Source organism: Desmodus rotundus, chromosome 3, assembly GCF_022682495.2.
Source record: "Desmodus rotundus isolate HL8 chromosome 3, HLdesRot8A.1, whole genome shotgun sequence".
Lineage (NCBI taxonomy): Eukaryota > Metazoa > Chordata > Mammalia > Chiroptera > Phyllostomidae > Desmodus > Desmodus rotundus.
This window is the reverse complement of record NC_071389.1, coordinates 17978866-18005972: the sequence shown is the minus strand read 5'-3', so window position 1 is coordinate 18005972 and position 27107 is coordinate 17978866. Positions and strand designations below refer to the sequence as shown.

General features: G+C 51.8%; 2 protein-coding genes across 18 annotated transcripts in view; one reads left to right on the top strand and one right to left on the bottom strand.

The window, feature by feature from the left end:
- The first annotated feature begins 11686 nt into the window (after positions 1 to 11686).
- Positions 11687 to 16744, top strand: TMEM200B (transmembrane protein 200B). Of its 3 annotated transcripts, none has more exons than XM_053921167.2 (2): positions 11687 to 11918; positions 14449 to 16744. In XM_053921167.2, exon 2 carries the CDS (start codon positions 14469 to 14471, stop codon positions 15390 to 15392), a length of 924 nt encoding a protein of 307 aa, XP_053777142.1. In that variant the 5' UTR covers positions 11687 to 11918; positions 14449 to 14468; the 3' UTR covers positions 15393 to 16744. The 3 variants fall into 3 exon arrangements, with proteins under 3 accessions (XP_053777142.1, XP_053777141.1, XP_053777140.1); XM_053921166.1 differs by lacking the exon at positions 11687 to 11918 and adding an exon at positions 12371 to 12453; XM_053921165.1 differs by lacking the exon at positions 11687 to 11918 and adding an exon at positions 13362 to 13931.
- EPB41 (erythrocyte membrane protein band 4.1) overlaps positions 16182 to 27107 on the bottom strand; it is a 170095-nt gene continuing 159169 nt past the window's right edge. For 14 of the 15 annotated variants that reach the window (XM_053921161.2, XM_053921159.2, XM_024554468.4 and 11 more), the window contains 4 exons: positions 24143 to 24244; positions 22958 to 23038; positions 19804 to 19908; positions 16182 to 19112 (listed from right to left, as the gene is read on the bottom strand). In XM_053921161.2, coding sequence (XP_053777136.1) covers positions 19810 to 19908; positions 22958 to 23038; positions 24143 to 24244 — 282 coding nt within the window. In that variant the 3' untranslated portion in view covers positions 16182 to 19112; positions 19804 to 19809. The remainder of the gene's footprint in view (positions 19113 to 19803; positions 19909 to 22957; positions 23039 to 24142; positions 24245 to 27107) is intronic. The other variant, XM_045190741.3, reaches the window with a different exon arrangement.

Here is a 27107-nt window from a genome sequence, read left to right as displayed (position 1 = left end):
GAGCTATCTATATGTTGTTTAAAGACACCCATTTTAAATATAGACACATTAAAAGTAAAGGGATAGAGAAAGGTCATGGTAACACTGATCAAAGAGGTGCAGGGGGCTGGGGGAATAAACGGCGATGAAGGAGACTGGGGGAGGGGCACACAACACAGAATATGGCCGATAGCAGTGGCTGACAGCTCCAGCAGGCAGAAAATCGGGAGACTGTTGAACTGAAGAGTGCCATCAATGAGCTTCATCTAACTGACATAAAATAACAGCAGAATACACATTCTCAAGTTTACACGGAACATTCAAAATAGACCACATTCTGGTCCATAAAACACATTAAGAAATTTAAATGCCAAGTATGCTCAGACCACAGTAGAACTAAATTAGAAATGAACAACAGAAAGCTGGCTAGGAAGTTCCAAGATGGTTGGATATTAGACACATGTCCGAGTAACACGTGGGTCAAAGAAGAAATCCCGAGAAATATTTTGAGCAAATGAAAATAACAGCTTACCAAAATTTGTGAGATGTAACAAAAGCAGTCTCAGAAGTTTCTAGCACCTGTTGGGGGAAAAAAAAAAATCAGTAATCTTATTAGGCTTCTGCCTTAGAAATCCAGAAAAAAAGAAAAACAAGTTAAATCCAATGTAAGCAAAGGAAAGAAAAATTAGAGCAGAAATCAATGAAATTTAAAAGAGGAAATCAACAAAACAAAAGCTGACTCTGAAAATGTATGAACTTACAGCTAGGCTAACCAATGAAAAAAGCAGATATAAATACTATCAGAAATGAAAGGGGTCATATCACTACTGATTCTATGAACATTAAAAGGATAAAAATGTTATGAACAACTTATCCCCACAAATTTGGTAATCTAGATGAAATGGAACAATTCCTTGAAAAATGCTCTACCAGAGCTAACAGGGAGAGAGAGAGAAAGAGAATAACTCTTAAAAGCACCAGGCCCAAATGGTTCACTGGTGAATTCTACCAAACATTTAAGGAAAAAATTACACTAATATTCAATAACTCCCAGAAAATAGCAGCAGAGTAATATAAGATCTGATTTCTTTCACCACAGATCTTGTTCGCATTTTGTTAGATGTATACCCAAGTAATGCATTTTTGAAGGGTGTTAGTGTAAACGGCGTTGTTTTTCATTTGAATTCTAATTGTTCACTGCTGTATATAGGAAAGTAGTTGACTGGTATATTAATCCTAACTCATTGTATGAGACCAGCAGTACCCCACCATCAAAACCAGATTACATTACAGGAAAAGTACAGACCAGTATTCATGAACATAGATTTAAAATATTAGCAAGTAGAATCCAATGATGTATAAAAGGAATTACACAATAGCTCAGGCAGGGCAACTCCAAGCAGAACACAGGTGTGGGCTGACCTTGGCCTGCATCACCAGGGAAACCCCAGAGCCTGCATACCCAGTGGACAGCTATGGACCACGTCAGAGCAACACCACCCTGCTCCTGCACAGCTGATCCTCCACAGAGGCTGGACTTTGGTGGTCAGTGGTCATAGCCAATCCTTGGAGCTGACTGGTCTGGGTAAATCCGTTGATCTGCCAAGCAATCAAGGCTCAACTACAAGAGGATGGTGTACTCAGCCCACACAATGGATGCACCTTGAGTATTCAGCTTGGGTGATAAGGGAGGCTGTGCCACTGGACCCTGTGGGACACCTACTACATTACGCCACACTACCAAGACAGGGAGTCATAGCAGCTCTACCTGATACATAGGGGATGTAAACAAACACAGGGAGTTAGTTAGAGGGAGAAGTTAGTTACAGGGAAGCTGCCATAACAAGGATACAAGGAAATGTGGCCCAAATGAAAGAACAGATCAAAACTCCAGAAAAAGAACTAAACAAAATGGAGATAAGCAATCTATCATGCAGAGTTCAAAACATTGGTTACAAGGATGCTCAAGGAACTTAGGACCTTGAGAGCATAAAAAGGATCCAGCCAGAAATGAAGGATACACAAATTGAAATAAAGAACAATTTACAGGGAAACAACAATAGACTGGATGAAGCAACGAATCAAATCAATGATTTGGAACATAAGAAAGCAAAAAAACAACTCATCAGAACAAAGAGAAAAAGAATGCAAAAAAAAAAAAAAAAAAAAAAAGCAAGGATCGGGTAAGCAGCCTCTGGGACAACTTCAGGCATACCAACATTCACAGGGGTGCCAGAAGGAGTAGAGAGAGAGCAAGAAATTGGAAATCTGTGAAAAAATAATGAAAGAAAACTTCCCTAATTTGGTGAAGGAAATAGGCATGCAAGTCCAGGAAACACAGAGAATCCCAAACAAGATGGATGCAAAGAGGCCCACTCCAAGACACATCATAATTAAAATGCCAAAGTTTAAATGTAAAGAGAGAATCTTAAAAGCAGCAAGAGGAAAGAAGTTAGTTACCTACAGGGGAGTTTCCATAAGACTGTCAGCTGATTTCTCAAAAGAAACTGCAAGCTAGAAGGGATTGGCAAGAAATATTCAAAGTCATGAAAAGCAGAGACCTACAGCCAAGATTGCTCTACCCAGCAAAGCTATCATTTAGAATCAAAGGGCAGATGAAGAGCTTACCACACAAGAAAAAAACTAAAAGAGTTCATCATCTCCAAAACATTATTTGAAATGTTAAAGGGACTTATTTAAGAAAAAGATCAAAACTTTGAACTATGAAATGGGAATAAATACTTATTAACAACTGAATTTAAAAAACTAAGCAAACTAGAACAGAGACAGTTATGGATAGGGTTTTGATGGTTGCCAATTGGCAGGGGGTGTGGGGGAATGGGTGCAGAGGTGAGGGGATTAAGAAGTACAAATAGGTAGTTACAGAATAGCCATGGGGATGTAAAGTACAGTGTAGGAAATTGAGTAGCCAGAGCATTTATATACATAACCCATGTACATGAACAGTGGGGGGAGGGGATTGCCTGAGGGAGTGGGGGTGCTGGGTGGAGGGGGGGGGGGAGGGAAAAATTGGGACAACTGTAACAGCATAATCAATAAATATAACTAAGAAATAAAAAGAATTATACACCAAGACCAATTGCAGTTTATTCTAGGTATGCAAGACAGTTCAACATTCAAAAACCAAGTAATGTAATCCATTGCATGAACAAGGCAAAGAAGAAAAATAACATGAGCAAGTCGATAGATGTAGAAAAAGCATTTTTTCAAAACAGCACTCATTCATGGTAAAAACTCAGCAAGCTAGGAATAGTTTCCCTCAACTTGATAAAGAAATCTACAAAAGACCTACAGGTAACATAATACATAATTGTGAGAAAATTGATGGTTTTCCCCTAAGAACAGCAACAAGGCAAGAACATCCCCTCTCACTACTCCTATTTAACATTGTATTGTATTTTCCAGCTGATGCAATAAGACAAGAAAAGGAAATAAAAGGTAAACAGATTAGGAAGGAAGAAAAACTATTTGTAAATTACATTATCTACTCTATAGAAAATCCCAAAGAATCAAGAGAAAAACTCCCAAAACTAAAGCAATTACAGCAAGTTTTCGGAATACTGTAAAGTCCATTGTTTTCTATGTACAGCAATGAACAATTAGAATTTAAAGTTAAAAACAGTACCATTTGCATTACTTAAGGTGTAAACCCAACAAAATACATACTAACTCTGGTGAAACACATCGAAGATCTAAGTAAATGGAAAGAGATTCCGCGTTTATGGATACGAAGACTCAATACTGTTAAAATGTCAGTTCTTTCCCACTTGAGCCAGATTCAATGCAATCCTAGTCAAAATGCCAGCAAGTTATTTTGTGGCTATTAAACTGATTTTAAAGTTTATATGAAAAGGCAAAAGAGAAAAAAGCCAAACAAACCAACCCAGAACCGCCAATACAACACTGAAGAACCAAGTCAGGGGATTGATGCTACTCAACTTTAAGACTTACTGTAAGCTCAGGAATCGAGACAGTGTGGGACTGGCTAGAGAACAGAGAAGATAGTTCAGTGGGACAGAACAGAGAGCCCAGAAATAGACCCACACAAATATTAACTGACCTCCTGCAAGGAGCAAAGGCAGTTCAGTACAGAAGGGACAGTCTGATTCCCTCAGCTGCCCCCACTCGCCCACAGTAGAAGTAGGAAACTGTGAGGAAGCAGTTGGTCACATGGTGACAAATGTCTGCTACACATTTGCGATCTCTGGTGTTGGCCTGGAGGATTCCAAGATGAACCCAATGAACCAGACATGGGACTTCTCTTCAAGAAGCTTCGGCTAGTTACAGAGCTTTATATTTAGTGCTAAAAGCCAAGTAAACTTAATGCATGCTCAGGGCAGCTATACAAGGCAAAAATCCCAGGATTTGAAGTGCAGGTGCTTCTTTCCACCGCCAACACGCCAGGCGAGTCAAAGAGACGCAAACCCAGGGCTTGTACCTCGGTTTTGTACTCCCGTACCGGAAGTGTGTAGGCCACGCGGGGCACCAAACCCCAGTGGCATGCACAAGAATGTCTTTAGCGGCCTTCCTTGTAATAGCCCCAAGTTAGAAACAGCCCAAAGGTCTTTCCAAACGTAGCATGGATAAGTTGCGGTGCACTCCCACAACAGAGGACTGTGCGGGTGAAATGAGCAAAGTACAGGCACAAAGCCACATGGGAGACTCTCCCAAACATAAAGAAGCCAGGCGCAAAGGAGCACAAACTTAAATTCCACATACATAAACTTTTAAAACAGCCAAACTAAAATTTCACTGTTTAAAAAAAAAAAAAAGCTAAACTATAGTATTAGAGGTCAGAATAGCCTGCTCTTTTGGATGGAGGGAGGAGGCAGTCATTGGAGAGGGCCCTGCGGGGCCTTCTGGAGTCTGGCTGCATTCTGTTTCTGGACCAGAGGGAGGACTGGATGGGAGTTTGCTTCATGAAAGCGGACTGAGCTGGACACTCCGGTTTTATACTCACAACAAAAAGAGTTGCGAGTATATTATGCTGGAGGTGTATTATACTCACAACAAAAGAGTTTTACTGAGAGGTAAGTGAAGACTTCATCAGATCCCACTGGAATCAAATTCCTTCTTTCACAAGATAGAATACTTATCCTCAAGTCACACTTCCCAGGAACCCCTGGTGTTTCTGAGAGTCTATTAAGAACCTCAGGGTATTCCTAAAGAAATGCAAATTTGAAAAACCATTCGGTGTTATTCACATCTGGTATCTTTTAGGAGCCCCTACCTCTCCACCCCCAGCAGCCTCACTAACTCTGAACGGTGGCCATAAATCACCTGGAACGACAGAGAACCCCAGAGAAAGCAGCTAGTACTCCCCCCTGGGGCATTCGCAGCTGACACAAAGAGAAGAGCACCCGGGAACGGGAAGCCAGGAGTCTGACAGCAGTGCCCTTACAGCCGGTCTGCACGCACGGGACTGGTACGCAGTTCTCAACCCCATTCCTAAACTTACTTTTTTAAAGATTTTATTTATTTTAAGAGGGAAAGAAACATCAGTTGGTTGCCACTCACACACCCCCAACTGGAGACCGGGCCTGTAATCCATGCGTGTGCCTTGACAGGGAATTGAACTGGTGACGTTCCGGTTTGAAGGCTGGCACTCAAGCCACTGAGCCACACCAGCCAGAGCTATTTCTACGAAAAAGCTTAGAAAGGTTTACATATTGAATATCATTTAGTGAATCGTCTTTATTGGGAAGACTCGTTACCTGAAAACTGAAAACTTCACGACCATGCACATCAGTGACTAGGGCCTGGTGGTGGTTTTCATTCAGCTACGAGGAAGTTTGCTGTAGACTCTTTCAATGATCTTTGAGTCACCTTAGTGTTTTCCCTGAGGCATCTCTCGGCAGGAGATTCGAAAAGTCTCTTGGAGCATCATCAGTGGTTCTTCCAAACCAGACACCTGTGCTGGACCCAATGACGTCACTGAGGCATGGCAAGGGCTCCCAGGCAGGGGTACATTGGCCGAATGATTGGAGGCGCCGGTGTCCTCTGTGGAGAAACTCTGCCAGGACCTGCGACTATCTAGGGACATTTTCTCTTTTGGCTCCTGAAATATGATGAGGGATGTAAGGCTCCTGGGAAGTGTCACTAGGAGACCAAGTAAATGATCTAATACTGGCCGTGTCCTGACCACACGCAAGGCACAGTGGAGGGGCTTTGGCACATGGCAGGTAACCTGGTTCTCACAGCGGCCTCCCAAGGTCAGTGTATTGCCTGCATTTTACAGGTGAGGAAATGAGAGATTCCGGGAAGGGTGTGACTCTCACCACCTTCTTGCTGTGTGACCTTGGACAAGTTACTTAGTCTCTGGGCCAGTTTCCTCAACTGTAAAATTCATACCCCTATCTCCCTACTCTGTTGAGAAGGCTTGCAGTCAGAGATCTGGTCTGGAGTCATTTCACCCCTGAACCTGCAGGAGATGAGGTCAATGTTAATCGTAACAGCCTGGCTTAGAATAAAGGCTAGGTGAGTGGTGCCCTTGGCCTCAAATACTTTTCCTGCCCTCACACCAGCCCCTCCACTGGGGCTGCCCCCTTGGTACCCCCTCCCGGCTTAGAGCCTCGACACTGGGGAGGGAGGCACCCCTCCGGGGATGCCCACTGCTGCCTGCCATGTCCTCAGTCTCCTCGTTTGTAAATGTGCCACAAAGCTGCGCTGATGCCCATGTCCCTGGGTCCAGCGGCTCTCTGCATCGCCCAGCATTTGAAGCGAAGGAAGGAGAGGGCACTTGTGAGGGAGCTCCCTAGGCCTCCCGACCCCTTCACCTGGTGATACAGGCATTGAGAGCATCAAAGGACACGTGGCTGTCTGATAAAAACGCAAACTTCTGCAGGCCAGGGCCGAATCCCCACGCACGGGATCAGGCCAGGCGAGCCTGGGGCAAGTCCTCCGAGGCCAGAGTTCGGGTTTAGATTAGGCAGTCCTGGGGTCCAGCCCAGCTCTGGCTATTACCGTGTGTCTGTGCAAGCGTTTCCTGTCGGCAGGGCCGGATGGGGGTGGTGCTGCCCTCTCTGGGCCACCTGGAGGATTACAGAGGACCCGCTTCCGCAGCACCTCGCAGGGGCTCCCACGGTGGTCTGACTCCGCCTTCCACTCCCACAGCTTCGTCCCTTACGGTCCACCACACGGTTCTGTGCCCTCCTTCTCCCGCACCCTGACCTCCCCCAGCGGAATCCCTCTGTCGTGGACGACCTGCACTGTGCCAGGAGAGCGCATCCAGAAGGCCTGAAGGCCGGTGACCCTGGGTTCTGGATGGGGCCCGAGGGGAACACGTACGGCCCAGGATCCCCCGTGGGGAGTCGGCGGAGAGGCGCGATTGAGTCCCCGCTGCAAACGCGATGGTGCCGTGGACCCCGGGGTGGGTAACGCGGGCCTCCGTGCAGGGGAAAGGAGCCCGCCGGTGCAGGTGCGGGGCCTCGCCTCCAGGTGGCGCCAGGCCGGCCCTAGGATCGGCTCTGCCGGCCTTTGGCGTCCAGACTTGAGTCCACGGGCTCTACGTCTCCATTGCTGTGTCTTGGGCGTACTTCCTGCTGTCCCCGCCTCGGGGCCTGGGTCCTAAGCTCTCTGCGCAGCTTGGAGGCAGGGGTTACTCCCTGGAACTGGAGTCCTGCCTCGTTGAGATGGGGAAGAGTGAACTGGGGTGAGTTAACCCATCATCAAGCTGTGTGACTTTGGGCATGCCAGTCACCCTCTCTGGGCCTCCTTACTTTGTCTTTATGTTTACAAAGGACTTTATTCAGACCTCTGGACGCTGGCATTTGATCCCATGTTACATACAGAACCGGGACCAGTCCCGGGTTGCAGTGTCGGGGTGGGAGAAGCTAAACCATGTGATCTGAGAGTGTGAGAGTTGTTCTCTGCAGGAGGAGGTGACTGATAAGGAGATGGAGAGACAGTCCCCACAGGCCTAAACAGGAAGCTCAGTTCCACATGTGTGACACAGGTGATAGCAGCACCCCATGTTCAGGGTGGCCTTGCACACTTAGGAAGGTAACAGGTATAAAGAGCCTGGTAGCCGACAGGTTGACCAGAACAGGACATTCCCACTGTTGTCCCTCAGCCTAGGCATCAGGGCAGGAGGCTGACTTTGCCCTGTTCCCCAGGAGGGTCTCATCTTGACTTTCCCAGTGTCACCCAGACTCTCCACCTTCTCTTTTCTGGGCTGGGGGGAGCAATGGAGATGGGGACTCATCCTCCCTAAGGGCTTTGCCAAGGCCCAGAGACACCAGGTGAGAAGCCCAGTGGCCCAGCTCAGAGCTTCCATGGGGTGAGACACGGATTTAGCGTTCACATCTCAGAATGCACCGAGGGCCTGAACCTTGGATGGGACCTCGTGACTGTGGGGAACTCTTCTGACCCTGAAATGCAGTGGGAAAGCCACCAGCTGGGTCACCCCGGTCAAGTCATTGCCCCTCTCTGCACACTGGTTTCTGCCCCTATAAAAGAGAGCATTCAAACTGGGGTTCTAGATTCTCCCTGCCAATCACTTTCTGAATCAGCACACTGGTCCTGCCTCTGAGGGACAAACTGAAGAGGCAGAAACTGTGAGGGAGTGCTGTGACACGCCCAAGGTCACTTAGGGAATGACTGAGCAGCATAATCAGAACTGGGACTCAGCCACGCTCTGCCGGAGCCAGCATCTGAATTCTCAGCCGAGGGTGTGGTCGCTCCAGTGGGGCCATTTGGGCACAGGGCTGTGTCCCGAGCACTCCCAGGGCAGCCCCAACACAGGATGGTTTCAGAAACCCCTGGGGTTCTGGCAGGAAATCCAGGGCAACCTAGCTTCCGCCGTTCCTAAAGTAGAGGTGAGAGAAGGTGAATTTCCAGGCCCATGATGTTTGTTCTGTGGCCCCAGGTGAGGCGGTGACATGCAGGAGATGACAGCTGCTCCCTTGCCACGGTGGCTCCTGGAGAGGACACGGAGCCTCAGGTAGGCAGGGACGTAAGGGTCACTGTGCCCGGATCCCTGTTTTCACAGAGATATGTGGGGAGAAATCCTGACCACCTCCGTCCCTGGGGCACAACGCACCCAGGCCCCTCCTCCAGAAGTAAGAGTCCAGGTCACACAGAGGCCAGCACAGATTCAGGAGGAAATCAGTGTCCCAACAGCAAGGTGACTGCTGCCCACACAAGCAGGCCCAGGGAGTGCCCCTCTCAGAGTGGGAGGGCACTGCTCAGGCTGGCTGTGTGTCTGTGGGCAGGGTGGTTTGCCTCTCTGGGCCAGTTTCCTCATCTGTAAACTAGGCTTAACATTGACTTCCTAGAGCTCTCAAGAGGATTAAAAGAGGTTATACCTAGGAAAGGGGACCCTTCTCTCCCCCCACCACCCCAGATAAGTCCAGGGAAGGTTTCTACAGCCCCTAAACACTGCTCTCTGAGCCTGGAGCCTGGTGGTGAGAGAAGGGAGCCACTGTTTGGTGGGCATCCGTCCACTTTGTGCCAGATGTTGAAGATGTGTATTTTTTTAAATTATTTTTTAAAATCCTCACCCAAGGATATGCTTAGAGAGAGGACAGGGGAGAGAGAGTATGCAGCACCCATTGGTTGCCTCCTGTATGCACCCTGACTGGGGGTCAAACCCACAACCTAGGTATGTGCCCTGACCAAGGATCGAACCTGCACCCTTTTGGTGTACAGACTACACTAAAAAACACTGGGCCACCTGGCCAGGACTGAACATATGTATTCTTAGTTAATCTTTAGAACAACGCTGGGAGTTAAATATTATCTTCCCATCACTTTTTTTTTTTTTAAACAGATAGGGAAACTGAGATGCAGACATCTGAGTCTTCTCTCCTGCTGTCTGGGTGGGGCCGAGGGGTAGAGATTAGGAAGGGGCCTAGGGGTGGGGGAGACACAGGCCAGTCTAGGGCCAGTTGTGGGCAGGCACTCCACTGGGCACTGGACTCCAGGGCTGAGCAAAAAAGATCCATTCCTGCCCCTTAGAGCTCAGGGCAGGGCGGCACAGATAGGAAGCGCACTCAGTTTCCGAGCACCGACCTCCGTGTGCCAGAGCACCGTGAGGGTGCATAATGGAGGGGCTGACCTGGTCTGGGGGCCAGAGAAGGTCTGAAGGATGAGCAGGAACCAAAGGAACAATCGGGACCCCAGAGCACAGATCAGAGGGTGGAAACAAGTTCAGCTACCCAGGAAGGACCAGTGTGAGGGGGCAGGGGCCAGTTTGTGGAAGTGAGAAGGGATTTTAAATTCCATTTGGACCACAATAGGGAGCCATTGAGGGTTTTAAGCAGGGAGTGAGAGGTAGGTTCAGATTTAGTGTAGGGATGCCTGGTGTCCCTCTGCATAGCCTGACTGCAGGACAGCTCCCTGGGGCAGGGAGATGGTGGCTAATTCCAAATCAAAAGGACGGGGCCTGGGAACTTAATGAACTCAATGGAAAAGGAAGAAGAAGGAGCCTAAGGTGACCCCTGGGGTAGTTGGCCTTGGAGGTGGGGGGCAGTGGGGCTCTTCAAAGAGGGTGGAGAGGAAGAATAGGAATGGCCAGGATTTTGAGGTCCAGGGAGACTTCCCAAGAGGTGTCTGGCTAGTAGTGAGGCTGGGCTTGTGGGCCCAGTCTGGAGGAGCCCCAACTCGGGGAGGAAACGGGCCAGGGAGGGGGTGAAGCCAGGAGGGGCAGGCAGGAAAAACAAGTGGTAAACACGAGGACAAGTGGAGTACCCAGGACAAGGACACCCAGGCAGTCCAGGCTTGGCCTCCAGAGTTGATGTCCCCAGGAAGAGCAGTGACTGAGGGAGTGGGGGGGAAGGAATCTGTGAGGGCGGAGGGCAGGGTGCGGTGAGTCAGTGTGCTCTGGGTGGGAGAAATACAGGGTCGATTTGGGGGTCTCAAGCGAAGGAGGTGTCGGGAGGTGGGAGGAGGCAGGAAGGAGGCTGCTGTCTCAGTGGGGCGCAAGCAGCAGCCCAGGCGGAGAGTGCGGGCATTCTCTTCCCGCTCAGGCCCCTGAAGCCCTCAGTCCCACGTGGGCTGCAGGAGGACGATGGTGGCCTAGCTCTGGGACCGCAAGGGGCAACCCTGGAGACAGGGCTCAGCCCCACTCCCTGTGGCCTCCTCTGAACACCGGAAATCTCCAGATCGGTCCACTCGAGGAGGCTCTGCTCCCAGGGGTGGCTGAGGATGCCTGGTCCCCAGGGTCTGGGAGAGGGGGTTCCCGGGAGCGCCAATGCCATCCCCGGTTCCTGTCGACCGAGCCAGAGGGCAGGAGCCGGTGTTCGAGGCCTAGCTGTGCCATGAGGCTCGGGACCCGTTCTGCCACGCGTCGGGAGGTGGGGTGGCCCAGGCTGGCGACGTCCTCCAGTTCCCCCTCTCAGCCTGGGGCGCACAGCCGGGTCTCATTACCTCCCATACCCCGCCCCTCGCGCCCCGCGTGCCGGGGGGTCTCGGCGGACGGGGGAGGGGCGAGCTCTAATCAATCCCAGGCCGGAAATTCCTCCCGAGGGGCCCGGCACGGAACCTGGCAATCCTCCCGCGCCCCCCTCCTCTGAGCCCGCCCCCAGCATCATGGAAACTGGGCTGCCGGCCGACCCCCGCGCTCAGCGCCACATTCTTGCCTTTGGGGCCGGGCGGGGCGCGAAAGCCAAGTCGCCCCCTTCAGGCCGGTCCGCGGGCGCTCTGCGGTCGGCGGTGCCCCCCTCCTGCTTTGGGACGAGCTCCGCCCTCCCCCCCCCTCCGGACTGGACGCTTTTTCTTAGGCGGGTGTGGGAGGCCGAGCGGGCCCCGCGACACCACACTTGATTCCCTCGGTTCTGGGGCTCGTCCCTGGCACCCGCGCCCCCACCCCCGCCGTGACTACTCGTCACTGAGCGCCCGCGGTCGTGCGCCCCGCCCTCACGGCCGGAGTTCAGCCCTTCGGCACCTCGAGAAGCGGAGGCCATCTGCCCATTTTACAGGTGAAGGCAGTGAGGTCCCTCCGGACAGCGGAAGGGCTGGCGGAGCAGGAACTCGGGCCGCCTCCTCCGGGCAGCTCCCCGGACGGCGCTGGGCGTCGGTGGGCTCTCGGAGCCCCCGCGAGTCCCCCTCCCTGGCGCCCGGACCGAGGGGACCTGGGAGGCGCCGGACGGTGTGCGGCCTTCGACCCCTCGGCCGCGGAGCCGGGCAGGGGGCTCTCAGTTCCCTCTCGCGGGGAGAGGGCGCCCTCGCGGGCTTCTGCGGACGTGAGCGGGGGCTCGGGCCGCGTCTCCGCGGCTCCACGCGGGCACACAGCACCTACCTGCGACCCGCAGACCTGAGTTGTGGCTTCTCCCAGCGGCGGGGACCCAGCGGGGCGCGAGCGGGACGGGCCCCGGGACTCCCGGGGGGCGGGGCCGGGGCGGCGCGGGGCGGGGCGGGGGCGGGGCCGGGACCCGGATTCCGCGGAGACCGCGGCAGCGCCGCGACTCGCGGTGCGCGGACTCGGACCCGGACCCGGACCCACCCGGGTGCCAGGTGAGCAAAACCAGGGTCCCGGGGTTCGTTCCTCACTTTTCCCAACTTTTTGTTTGGCTCTTCCCGCTGGAAAGGCCGGGGCGGGCGGGAGCCGGGTCCTCCCTCTCTCCGGGACTGAGGAGCGGACGCGGGCGGAGGCGGAATTCCAAAGTGCCCAGGACCTGGTGCGAAGAACTTCCCGCGACCTGGGACCTTCGGACTGTGCCGCCAAACGTTGGCCCCTCCGAGCTCCCCAGCGTCGGCTCACACCCTCCAGAGCCTCGGGGTCTCGGAGCACGTCCCCATCTCTCTGCACGCCTCCGACTCCCTCCCCACGGCGATGCACAGGGACTCAGGGGTGACTTTTCTCGAGTTGGGGCTGGGGCGCTAGCCCTGACCTGCGGCGCGGTGGTCCCTTCTCCGGCGTGGGGCTGCGGAGAGGGCCTCACACTCAGCCACAAGTGGGTAACGGGCCTCTCCTCCTGCCAGGACCCTCCGTGGCTGTGCAGAGAAGTGCCCAGCGCTGAGCTAGGTCGGGAGGCTGGGCGTCGGGTCCTGGCGGAGCCCCCGCCTTGTATGGCGGTGTGACCGCGGCAGGCTCCTCGCTGGGCCACAGTTGCCATCTGGAAATGCAGGCTGCGGACGCGGTAGACGCTGCTACTCCACGCTAGGCCCTGAGCTTTCAGCTCTTCTTTCGGGGGCGGGAATGGGTGCCCTGCTTTGAGCTTCTGGGGTGCGGGTGGGGAGCGGGTAGGGTAGCAAGGCCTCCTCCCTGGGGCCTTGGGGCGTGTTCCAGCGCTGGAGCTGTTTAGAAACCAGATTGTGGCTGGGAGGATACACCATTGGGTCGCGCAAAGTCCTAACCCCCTCTCCTGCGGCCTGGGGCGCCTGGGCGGGCATTTCTTCCTACACCCTCCCTTCCTTGGGGGCCACATCACACGCAGCAGGGTTACTCCTGCTCCGGCCCGGATCCAGTCCCCGGGCCGGGCGGGACCAGCAGCGGGAGGGACCAGAGCCCGGCGCCCGGACCCTGGGGCGGCCCTTGGAGCAGGGGCGGTGCTGCACCGGCCGGGACGCGGGCCACTGAGGCCTCGGGCAGAGGAGGCCGCAGAGAAGGCCAGGCGGCGGGAAAGGGGGATGATTCATCCAGAGGAGCCCGAATTGGAAACGTTGCAACCTGGGAACAGCCTTGTCCGGGCCGAGGGGAGAGCCAGGAGGGGAGTCCACTGGACAAGGCCTGCGCCCGGCCCCGGAACCCCCTGCCTCCTGCCCACCACAGCCTGGCCACTGGGGCGGGGTCGGGGGGCGGCCACTTCTGAGCGGAGTTTAAGGAAATCCTGAGCAAAGTCTACCGCTAGTCATGGTCAGAGTGGTCTTCCGGGAGTCTCGCTCACGTCTCTCCTGCTGCAGCTTCAGTGCTGACTGAGGAGATATGGAAGGAGTAGGGGGCGGGCAGGAAGAAGCTGGAGCCGTTGACACCCCCTCCTTCCTACGCCGCGGTATGTAAAGCGCAGTAGGGGGAAGAGGGGCCCTCGAGCAAGTGACTCCAGCGGACCCGGGCGGTCTGCCTTCCCCCACCCCTTTTACTACGGTGCAGCCACGTGCGGGGGTGAGGTCGCGCCCAGGCGGGACTTACCCTGCAGACACCGTTTCCGGGGCCCCCCCACCTCCCGAGGCTCGGGACAGCGGGTTGGCGGAGAGGGCGTCGGCGGTCCGAGCCCTGCAGCCGAGGATGCGCCAGGCAGCAGCGGGCGCCCCCCTCCCTCCTCTCCGCCCGCAGGCCCGGCCAACTCGGGCCTCTGCCGTGCGGCCCTGGCTCCGAGCACTGCTGCGGAAAACCGGCGTGGGGGCGGCTCCCTGCCTGGCAGCCCGGGAAAATCCGGGGGTGGCCGCCAGGGATCTCCAAGCGTCCTGGGCGAGGCAGCCCGATCTTCCCTCCCGGATTTGTGTCCCCAAGCTGGTGCTCCGACACTAGGCCCGTCGGTTCAGTCCCTGCCTCTCGTCTTCTCTCCACAGAGCACCCAGGCAACGGCGAGATGACTGCCGGGAGCCCCGGAGACCGCGTGGAGGTGCGGAGGAGCCCCGAGGGCCGCGTCTCTCGTCTGGGCCGCCGCCTGGGCCGCCGCCGGCGCCCGCGCTCCCCGCCGGAGCCTCTGCGGGTGCGGGCGCGGCTGCGGCTGCGCTCGCCGTCGGGGGCGTTCGCAGCGCTGGGGGCGCTCGTGGTCCTGGTGGGCATGGGCATCGCGGTGGCCGGCTACTGGCCGCACCGCGCGGGAGCCCCAGGGCCCCGGGCTGCCAATGCCAGCGCGCCGCCGGTGAGCGAGCTGCGACGCGAGGGTCGCGGTGCCGGCCGGGCCCACGGCCCGCACGAGCGGCTGCGGCTCCTTGGGCCCGTGGTCATGGGCGTAGGCCTGTTCGTGTTCATCTGTGCCAACACGCTGCTCTACGAAAACCGTGACTTGGAGACCAAACGGCTTCGCCAGGGGGTACTGCGGGCTCAGGCGCTCCGGCCCCCCGATGGCCCTGGCTGGGACTTTGCTCTCCTCCCCAGCCCCGGCCCAAGGACTCCCCGAGCCATAGGCTGTGCGGAGCCAGAAAGTTGGGACCTATCCCCACGTCGGGGTACCTCACCAGTCCCGTCATTGCGGAGTCTGCGTTCAGAACCTGCTAATCCTCGCTTAGGGTTACCTGCCCTGCTCAACAGTTACCCGCTGAAGGGCCCGGGACTGCCCCCACCTTGGGGTCCGAGGACCCAGACTGGCCATGTGATTATCACCGTGCAGCCCTCTGGCTCCTGCATCGAACACTCCAAGTCTCTGGATCTGGGCCTTGGGGAGCTCCTGCTTGGGTCCCCCGCTCCCCGGGACTGTGCTCACCGCAGCTGGCCACGGCTGGATCACCTCAGTCTGGAGGGCTATGCCAAGCTGGGAGGGGCAGGGGACTTGGGGGCTCAGGTTTGAGCCGTCGGGGATAGCCTATGAGGCTGCACCGTGGACCACGGTAACAGGACCAGCGCTCCAGTCATATCCCAGACCGGGGAATGGATGCTCTGGCCGCAGCCGCTGGTGAGGCATCCTGACTTGCATGTCGGCAGAGAAATGCCAACTGCACGAGGGTCCGATATGCTGGAATGTGTTTTAGTGTTGATTCTGGAGCCCAGCATGACTCGGCCTCAGGAGTTCCTTCAGCCTCCAAAGTGGCCTTAGCCCTGAACAGGTACCTGAGGGGGTGGCAGTTCAGGCCAGGGTACTTGGGAGATGCACCTGGTGTCTTGGCAAACCTGAAGTGGTGGGCAAGGACCTGTAAGACTTGGAAGGTAGATTGGGATGTTACAGGTTGGGACGGGCTTCCTCCAAGGTGGCAGTGGTGACTGGGTTTGGGCCTCCAGAAGATGGGCAATGGGGTACAGCTGAGACCTTTCACTGCCATCTGGGATGGGGACTGAGCCTTCAACTCCCACCACCTCAGTCCCTGTCTCCTCTCAGCTATGTGGGGTACATCCTAATAGGGCTACACTACTGCCAAAGCCCTCCCGCTGAGGGTCTGCCCCCCAAGCAGGTCTGAGAAGCCCCCTTCTCTCCTCCATCCTGGTCTATGCTGCAAAATCTCCTTCCAGTCGGCAAAAAGCATTTGCCAGTTCTCAGAAACCTTTTTATATGATGCTGAAGCTGCATTTTGGCTAACATTGGTAGTTTACTTTAGCAAAAGGAGAAGAGAACTTTAAAGTTGATCAATCCTCACAGATTCAGTCCTTTTTTTAAAAGTTTATTGAAAAATGCAGTACAAGAAGCAAGACCAAACACATACCTAAACACTACAGTTCTACTACAAAAGGCCAAACCCGCAGACCTCATTATTGCCTCTTCAACCTAAGGATTCCGCCAGTTTGATTCTGCTGCCATAGTTCCTATTTTGTCAAGAAATGTAAACAACTACTTGATATGATTCATAATTTTTAAAAATTTTACAAAGCTCCTTCATTTTTGTCACCAAAATAATACATTTGAAACATGTAAAACCACCAGCCTGGGGCCGGGACCCTGGGCAGGGGTTTCCTGTGGTCATCCCTTGGCCATGGCTCTGGATCCGTCTCCCAAGGTGGCTGTTGTCCCCTCACCCTCAGCTGCCCTGCAGAACACACGGCCCAGGAAGGGTGGCAAAGGTGCCCTGACAGGTCCCTGCAGCCAGGCTTCGTGGGCCCTCAGCTGATAATGCAGGTCCAGCTTGGTGAGTGGGTGGGTGGCAGAGACCTCATGTGGCTTGGAGGAAGTCTTTATTTCTCAAGGGAAATAAAAATAAAATTGCAGCGAAAGTTGTTATTGTGATATGTCTGAGTCACTTTAGGAAAACCGCTGGCCCTCCCCTCTTTTTTTCCACCTGGACAGAGCCTGTGTTTCTTCACACGCGCACACACACACACACACAATCACAGGAAGAAAAAAATCCAAACTATTGCCAAACCCCGAGATCTGTTACCAGAAAAGGAGGAGAAGGTTGGAAGGACCACCCCCCTCTTACTGACTTGTCCAAATCATAACTTCTCAGTGCCGGAAGGGCGTTAGAGATCTTCTGGTCCAGTTCATAGAAAAGGAAGCAGCAAGAAGGGTAGCGAGCTGGTGACAGAGCTGAGGGAAAGGGGAGGCCCCCCGGTTTGTGGTCCCCGCTCTGACAGCCGCCACACTGATCTGGACAGCACAGAATACACAGTCTGCCAGGTTTCCGGTGCACTTGCTGTGCCCTCTCCCCTTCCCCCATCCTCTTCATTCCACAGGTTCCAGCTTCGGGAGCCACAGCGGCTTGCAGCAGCACAGCCAGCCACTGGGAAGCGAGCTCCCATATCCTTGTTTGATGTGAGCTGGACCATCCTGGCTTGGGCACCATCCAGAAAGCCCCATCCATATTGAGACCTATGCCCACAGGCTCTAAGTCTGTTCCTGAGACAGGACAATCTCCCCACGCCTGTCACACGTCCCACCTGAGGTCTTCCTGTACCTCCCCAGAGAGAGCTGCCTGTTGCTTAATAACAATCTCACATAACTATTAAGGGAAAAATGCACACACCTGAAATAAGTTCAAAGCAGCTGAGCCTGCCTAAGCAGAACTCGGCCAGCAGAGACTCTGGACTCATGCCACGGGCTCCCACTGTGGGGAGCGGAGTGGAGAGGCCTCTCCCCTGCTCACAGCACTGGAGCCCCCCCGTGACTGTGGCCTCTGACCCACCGTCTGCCTCATGAATTCACTTCTGTCCCACAATTAGGATTCTAAGAACTTCCAGGCAGATCTGTTTGTGGGAGCAAGCTGGAAGATTAGAGAAGCCCCACTGAATAAAAATGCCCCCAAATCTGTACCCGGAATGATGGAATTGAGACATCAGCCCTCATTTTCAAAACCAAACCACAACAAAAGAATTAAACCCAAGTCCACCATACAAATCAAGTCTACAAACCCTGACCCTTCAGATGGGGAGTGAGAATGGGCAGAGCTGGTGCTTGTACCCCTTGGCACATGGGGTCTCGTGGGCAGAATGGCCCCTAAAAGCCAACTCCCCTGCTCCAAAAGGGTGTCTGCACACAGGTGCTGGTGGTAAGAAGACAGGTCACATGTACAAGTCACAACATACAGGTCAAGGGTCCCAACCTCCTCTCTGAGTCACATCCCCGGTCATCCCAGGATCAGAGAAGAGGCCCAGGGGTGGCCACCTGAACGTGCTGCTTAGCACGCTCTGACTGAGGGACAGCCCACTGTTCCCTGTGGGACGTGCATAGCCCCAGAGCTAGAAAACCTTTCAAAAACCTCATTCACTTTCTTTGCCCAAATCACCACTAAAAATGTGCCTTTAGTGCTTTTGGCCAAAAGTGCCTATTTTTCTGTGAGTTTTGGTCTCCTGAGACGGGAAGGGGGGGAGCACTTAGCAGAGCCACTTCTTCTGATGAGGTAAAAGGAGAGGGAGGGCAGGAAGGTGAAGGCCACGAGTCTGTTCAAACATTCACAGTATCAGATACAGCTGAGCAACTTACGTCTTTGATCTAAAGAAGCTCCGAAAAGAAAGAACAGGAGGGAGGAAGGAAAAGCAATACTACATTCTTAGCAGAGGTCTCTGCCTCACCAAAACCACCCTCCACAAAGGGACAGGGACCCTTTCCTGGGGGCTGTGGATCAGGGCCGCACCCTGCCTGACATTCTGGTAAAGTCACATCATTGGCTCTGAGAAAGGGCTGGTTCTGGAAGTTTCTGCTGTCATCCAAAGGGTATAAAACTAGGAGAGGAGCAGGGCAGCCCCATTAAGCTGGCTTTGGCCCCCAACACAGCTGACAGAGGCTTTGGAGGATTTCCAGAAGAATTCTGTGGACCCTGTCAGTGTCGGGTTGGAAATTCATGGGGAGAGGCTAGACTGAGTGAAGGGATTACAAACCACCCTATAAAAAAACCCAAAAGCTCTTTAAAAACAGTCCGGACAGTGAAAAGTTGAACAATCTCTGGTATCACAATATAGAAAAAGGTATTCAAACAGATCGGTGATGTCTAGAAGACTCTGTTGGTATAAACTCCAAATAGAAAATGAAATTAATTTTCTGGTGGTTTATAATAATCTTGAAAGTCTGAAGTCTGACTATTGCAGTTTAGCTTCTTTATCATTTCTCTCGGATGGGAGACGGGCAGGGAGTCGGGGTGAACGATTCCTAGAGGAATGAAAAGCAAAGTTGATAAATCCCGAAAAGAAGACTTGACCGGTCCCATTACCAAGTTCTTGTGGCCACAAGTATAATCAAGGCCTGAGCGGTTTCACAGCACCCAGTCCTGACGGCTGATGCATCTTCAAGTCATTTGTGAACTGCTTTTAGGCATGAATTTATCTGGATCCCTGTCTCCCAAAGAGCAGCTACCCTGCTTCCAACCCTCTAGTCTGGCCCGAGAACTTTAGCCATTTCTTCCCTGTCCCCCAGCCCCTCCGTTTGCAGACAGCCTGGTCCTGCTCTTCTTGGTTTTATTCTCCTCCTCTGGCCCTTCTCTGTGACAGCAGAGAGCAGAGCAGCAGAGAGAAGAACCGGAAGGCAGGCGAGCTGGAAAAGCAGGAGGTTGCATGAAGATTCAGGAGGTTGGTGAGGGTTTGCATCCATGTCTGGGGTATCTCCTCTACCCTGTCACTGCTGCCACCACTGAGGAAGGGCAGGAGGGTACAAGGAGACCTAGCTGCTTTAGCTGGAGCCAGATACTTAATAACCTCATCAATCTCTCCTCTGCCTTCTCTGTACCAAGCTCCAGGGTGGACACCTCTAGGGGGATGGCTCCCAGAAGGGCCAGGGTTCCCGTCCATTGCTTTCTGAGGCTGGAATAGTGAGCACCCTCCACCCCAGCAAGAACAGCCCCTACCTGAGCTCATTCCTCAGAGATTTCGGTCTCCTGATGGACCACCACCTTGGTCACTGACATGTCTGGGTGCTGCTCCTTTGCCTCCTTGATGGCCTGCACGAGGACCTGAGAAAGACGGAAAGGACACCCATCAGGCAGAGAACAGCCTGGCTGATGAAGGCAGGCACAGGTCATAGGACAGCAATTCTCTGGCAAATTCAATCCTGCCTGCAGAACCTGGGCGGCATTTAGGCTAAGCCAAGATGCTAATGACCTTAACCACCTCCTCCTGCACAGGGAAGCTCCTGGACTAAACATAGAGACAGGGAAGGTTAGCGCTGTCTCTAAGGAATCAGAGGGACTTCAGGGGCCATGGCTGCACCTGCCTGGTGGGTCTGGGAGGATCCACTCGGAAGTGAGTCTAAGGGACAAAGCAGAAGCTGTGTTCAATGAAAGGTAACTGGGAAGTTCAGAACAGGAGAGGGAAACACAGAAGTATGCCACGAAAAGGGAGAGATGTCTTTGGCTAAAGTAGGGAAAGAAAGGAGGTGTGGGAGGGCCTACTGTCACGCACCAGCCGAACCACATTACTTATTATTATATGAATATAATTAGCCTTCACAACCACCCAAAGAATGAAGGTAAAAATTGTTATTTCCCGTTTTTTCACAAGGAAACTGAGGTCTAGTGCTTAAAGTGTCTAGTGTTTCATTAGATTAAATGCCTAGTAAGTAATGCAACAGAAGTTTCAACTTAAGTCCATCAAACTTTCCTCTTTACCGTCTCTTAGATTCTGGGGAGGAGGGACACTGTTTTAGCATCTGAAGGGGTTTTGATCATTTTAGAAAAAGCTAGAGGGAGCAGAGGGAAGGAAGAGCAATGGAGCCACCACTCTCCTTGGGCTGCAAGTCTCTGAGCCTCTAGCTCAGGGCACCCCAAGTTGCCGCAGCCTCTGGAGGCTAGTGGCACAGCGATTCTCAGAGACAGCCCCCCCACACCCCACTAAAAAGGATTCTAGCTAGATCTGACCAGCTGACTGTTGACTCTGGCTCTTAAGAATCATCTCTAGCCCTGGCTGGTGTAGCTCAGTGGATTGAACATGGGCCTGAAAACCAAAGGGTCGCCAGTTCAATTCCCAGTCAGGGCACATGCCTGGGTTGCAGCCCAGGTGCCCAGTACAGGGTACACGAGAGGCAACCACACACTGATGTTTCTCTCCTCCTCTTTCTCCCTCCCTTCCTCTCTCTCTAAAAATAAATAAATAAATCTTAAAAAAAAAATCATCTCAAGATGGACGGGAAGGACAGGGGAAGAAGGGAGATCCCTCTTTTGGTCTCTTGACTCCATGAAAGCCACTGCTGGAACCACCATGCTACAGGCCCCTGCTCATCCTCCCTGACTCCTTTTTGCCCATCTTTTCTGCTCATGCTTCAAGGCCCAGTCCAAGCCCTCGCTTTGGCTACTCTGGCCTTCACCTATCTCTCTATGAGAGCCTGCACCACACAACTTCTCCTGAATAGTCAGTCCTTCCTGGAGCACTTCCCTCCCCCACCCAGAGAGCACACCTTATCCTTCACGTAGCCCTCAGTACCCAGGAGAACTGAGGGGCCCTGGAGCATCTATTTGTTAAAACAACCCTGAAAGAAACCTATGATTTTCTTTATTCTGTAGATGGTGAAGCTACATCTCAGAGAAATAAAATCACTTGCTCAAGGGCATACAACCAGTGAGCTATGGAGTCAGGGTTCAACCCAGGTCTGTCTCACTACACACCCTACACACCCTTCCGGCCCGCTGCTCCTGCTGCCCAGCACAGACTGAGCACACAGCGGGATCCAGATCAGCCCAGATAAGGAGGTGGGTGCAGACTGGTGATGCAGCAGGATCCCCCAGGCTGGGACTACAAGGCCTCTCCCTTGGGCTGAGCAGCTTTACTGCTGGGACCCTGAGCCCAGCATTCTTAGCTGTAAGTCTCCACCCTGCTACCAATGGAACCGCCAGCACTCCAGCTCAGGTTTTATTTTCCTTTTTTTTTTAAAGGCACTCAGCATATCAGAATAAAGGCCACAGAAGCACTGCTCCAGCGCTCCTGTCAAGGATTCCAGAAGCGTTTGCATGCAGTGTCTTCCACCCCCTCCTCTCTGCAGCTCGCCTGCCGTAACCTCTCTGGCAGGGAATTGGGAACATTAATCCTGACCTTATTATTTGCTAATTGCTTGTAGCACACAATTAGTACCTAATTAACATGAAAACACAGAATTTAGCTCTCAGAAGGGCCCAGAAATTATCTAGATCAATGTACTGTTTTGGGAGAGGAAAAAAATCAGAGGCAAGGCGTTTGCCCAAGGTCACACAGTGAGTTAGTGTTAGATCTAGGGCAGAAAGCAAGTCAAGTCCATGTCCCCCTAGTTGTCTCCTCAGCTACGACAGCCCTGAGGGGAGAGGTCCTACCTTCCCCTTGCTTTGATATCATCTATTGTCTCTAGCACAGGTTTAGGTACCAGATATCCCTCAAACAGCAACAGCTCCATTTACTTGGAGCCCACCAGGTGCCACACGTAGGACATCCGTATCTCACCGGGTTCTCACAACAACCTTGAGAGGAAGATGTTAAAACACCCACTGTAGTGGTGAGGAAGCGGACGCCTGGGGAGGTAAGCCTTAGAATTGGTAAGCCCTAGGACTGGAACTCAGGCGTTTTGAGACTAAAGTCCATGTCTTCCTATTACACTTCCTTGCTCCCCAATCTATGGCCCCCATCCCACAGGCCTCAGTGAGCTGATTCCCTTTGTCTTTCTTCTTCTTTTTTTTTTTTTAAAGATTTTATTTATTTATTTTTAGAGAAATGGGAAGGAAGGGAGAGAAAAAGAGGCAGAGAAACACCGATGTGTAAGAGAAACATCAATCAGTTGCCTCTCACACAAGCCCCAGCTGGGGACTGGGCCCCAACCCAGGCATGTGCCCTGACCGGGAATCAAACCAGCAACCTTTTGCCTTGCAGGACAGTGCTCAACCAACTGAGTCTAGCCGGTCAGGGCTGTCTTTCTTCTTGAGTATGAGCTACAGTAGCCAAGGGGGCTCTTTGGAGGTGAAGTTGGCAGAGGTATTTTTTACATCCATCAACCCTCCTTCCCAGGGACCCCTCCCGTTCCCACAATCTCCTTGGCATTCCCACCTGATCATGGTCAATATCAGCATCTCCTGTGATCACAATTCTCTTTTCAATCCGGGTCTCTGATATCCCACCTTTTACAGTCTGAAACCAAAGGGAGGTGGTCACATGAGAAGGAAAGAAAAGAGAAACAGCAAGAGATTATTCTGCAAGCTCCACTCCAAATTTTAACCTGCTGCTGGTACTGCACAGAATAGCTTTCTCACGTGCTTGTCCAAAATCCTGGCTGGACCTGCTAAATGGACACACCTCTATCCCTTTGCATTGGTAAAATCTTTAATAAGTTAAACAAAAAACCAGAATTCTCTATTTACTTTCCCCTTTTTCTTCCTCCTAAATACCACAAAAAATTCAGTGAGTACCTAAAATAGATAGGTATTTTGTTTATTCTGTACCTGTATATTTTATTATTTGATTATTTTTAGAAGGAAAAAAAATCAGAAGACCGGCCGAAAGTATCATGCAGCTTTAAACTAGGCTCTGCGTTTTAAAGCACGTTCGTATTATTGATGTCAAAATGGCCTCAAATAATCCCCTCAGGGTGGGGAGGTTTCCTGACTTGACACAGGAAGAACACCAAGGTCTAGACGTGCTGAGTAACTGGCTTTCAGTCACCTCTGTGCTGAGGGCAGAGCTCAGCCAGAGATCTAGACTTCTTACTCAGAAGAAAATGCATTTCCTCTAGTGCTACAGCAAACATGGATTGTCTCTGACTTTCTGGGAGCAGTTCCAATGTTACAGATGTTGTCCCTCTTGCCCTCACAAGCAATACTGTAATACTTCCAATATTTCAGTGTCCAAACTATAGTTGCCATGGCCTTGATCCTGGACATGATCCTGATTTTTTTGGCTTGGACACCAAGAACACTTGCCCTTAAACTGACTTTTTAAACTTACCTCCACAGCCAGATAGAAGACTCCCTAGCCAGAGAGAAGGACAGATGTGTGAGGAGCACAACCACATGTGACTTTAGGACACTACTAAGGAGCAGGGACACTCTCAGGGTCTCCCTAGGCTTATTCCTGGGGAAAGTGGCAGGTCCTTTCCACCTGGGACACTTGGAATAATTTGGCTCAGAAGCGGTGGAGCAGAAAACCCTCGTTTATGGACCAGGGTCCTTCCTGCAGAGAGGCAGCACGCTTGACATGCTGCTGGGCTCCGGAAGAACGTGCCGGCTGGTCGGTTACCTTGGTAATCTGAGTTGTGGTGGTGCTGCTGGTGGTCTCTGATGTGATGGTCTGAGCTGTCAGCAAGACTCCGGGGTCCAGGTCCCCATTGCTGTCCTCAGTCTGCAGAAGGGAGGGAAACAACCCGTCACTGTGCCTTGCAGGAAGCTTTGTGGGCAAACGTTGCAGGGTGCAGTTTTGCTCTTCAGCTGTACATTCTAAATTAGAAACCTGATTCCTTTACAGTGACCTCTCTCTCTCCCTTTTTAAAAAAATTTTTCTTCCTTTTCCTTTGCTTTTCCTTTTCCTTTTATTTTATTGAGAGAGGAAAAAGGAGGGAGAACAAGAGGGAGAGAAACACCATGCATTAATTCATTTCATTTTGTACGCACCGACTGTGGAGCAAACCCACAACCTAGGCATGTGCCCTGGCCAGGGATCGAACCCGCAACCTTCCGGTTTTCAGGATGATGCCCAACCAACTGAGACACTTTGGACAGGGCTACAGTGATCTCTTAAGAAATAAATTTAAATAAATAAATAAAACCAGCCCTGGCTCATTTGGTGAGCCAAGGAATCTCAAGCTATCTTCTTTGAAGATGGCGATGGAAGACTGGAAACAAATGAAGTAGGAAGTGTTCCTTTAAAGCAAAGTGGAAGGAAATATACATAATATCTCAATGGCATTTCTGACAACAACACTATTATTGAAATAGATCCTCCTTATTATAGGAGAGGTTGAAAAGTTTTCCAAATGCCGAGCTATACAATTAATCTAAATAGAGACCAAGGACTGGGGTACTTCTTGTTTCTCTGGAGCTCATCACATACGACCAAAGCAAACATACAATGGTCAGGCTGAGAAATGACATCAGCAAAAGGAAGAGAGATGGTTGGCACGGGCCAAACTCAACATGATGAGCAGTGGTCAGCAGTCATTTGGGCCATTTGACTCAGCTGCTGCTGACCCCAAACCAAGGAGGACAAATGAGACTAAAGAGGCAGAGGCTGCCTATAGCCACACGCTCTTCACATGATCTAAAATACCTGGCACCGTTTCAGGGGGGCATTTAGAGAATTTCAATTATTTTCATAAAGAATCCTGAAGCACAAAAGGTGAAAGGTGTCAGGTTATTATTCTTTCCAGCCCCTTGACACAGGTCATTTGTATTGCAAGCAGAGGCCTCCAACCTTTTTATGAGAAGGACCACATTTTATTAAGGCAAAACTTAGACATGGGCAGGCGGTGCTCAGGTGGAGGAAGGAGATGAGAATTAGGAAGGAGAAAAGTCCCTGGCTGGGTTCCTGCCCAAGTAGGAATCGAGACAAACGAAGAGAAGGAACATGGTCATGTCGCCTAAGTCTTACCACGTGGCACCACCATTCGGGTACACAATGGTCTAGTTCGCCGACACTTTCCTCAGCCCTGACCCACGTATCTGCCTTAGATTCAGACTTAACTACGATTTACTGCACTCCTACTATGTGTCAAGCACATAATGCAAGTGTTATCTCAATTGCACTTCTCAGTGTCTGAAGTAGGTCCTATTACTGTACTCACTGTGGATAGTCCAGAAAACGGACATCCAGAGAGAGTAAGTAACTGGTCGCGGTTCTATGGTTAATAAGCATTTGAACTAGGACTTTGGGCAAGAAACTTTTTGAAGTTTCAAGTTTTGAAGTTTGAAGACTGAGGATTTGGATGTCAGCTCAAATAACTGGGCAAGTTATTCCGACTTCTCTTAGTTTCAGTTTTCCCACGTATAATGGTGGTACTGTGGTGCGTGCTCTGCCTCCACCACAGCATTGCTTCGAAGATCAAAGAAGGTCACAGAAATGAAAGTAGTTTATAGATTGTTGTAAGAATACAAATGTGCACGCCGGGAGGGCTGAGCCTTTTTAAAGAGTCCCTCCTCTACTAAACCTGTGACTCAATTCTTCCTACCTCATCCCCAGCCCCTTACTCCTCCCTTTCTGTCTCTGGGGAAGGTGGAGGAAGGAGGAGACACACTCCAGGCTTCTTTTCTGTGACCGTCTTACCAATGTTTCCTCAAGAGGGTACTGTGGCTTTGACTGTTGCTTATAAAGTTAAACATCCACTCATCCTGTGACCCAGCAATTCTACTCTTCGGTGTTTATCCAAGATAAGTGAAAACCCGTCCACAGAAAGGCTTGCACATAAATGTTTATAGCAGCTTTAGTCACATTTGCCCCAAACTGGAATCAACTCAAATGTCCGTCAACAAATAAAAGGATAAACTGTGGTACAGTCACATAATGCAATACTATCTGACAACAAAAAACAGTACACTGTGGGTTCAGATAACGTGGATGAACCTGCAAAACGTGTTCAGGCACAAAAGCACACCGCAGTACACTCCACTGATAGCGAGTCCAGGAACAGGCGAAACTACGGCGATAGAAATCAGAGCAGTTGCCTAGAAGGGTAGGGGTCACTGGGAAAGGCTACAGAGAGAGGAGTGATGGAAATGGTCTGTATCCCCAGTGCATCTTGGTCGTACAGGCATAAACATTTGCCCAAACCTACCAAAGTGAACGCTTAAAACCTGTGCATTTCACCGGATGTAAACTTGACCTCAAGCACACGTACCCGCACATACACACAAACGGAAAAGCCCTATGCTGGCCCCCCATCTCCTCTCACCCTGTCTCCCTAAGTGTGGGATTCTGGAAGAACAACAGAAAGGTTCCTGGGCTTAGCTGTCTGGCCAGATAATAAAAACAGAAGTAAAAATACTTACAACAAATAAAATAAATAATAACAACAGCAAAGAATGATCTGGCACTTATCACGCCCCAGGCACTTTTTTCTACAGATTATTTCCATTTTATACTGTGCTTTTTCACTTACCAATTTATCATGTAGATTACTGTCATCAGAAGCTTTTTAAAATAGCTGCTTAGAATTACCTTAATTGGATGGACCATAATTTATTTAACTGGTGCCCCACTGATGGTCATTTAG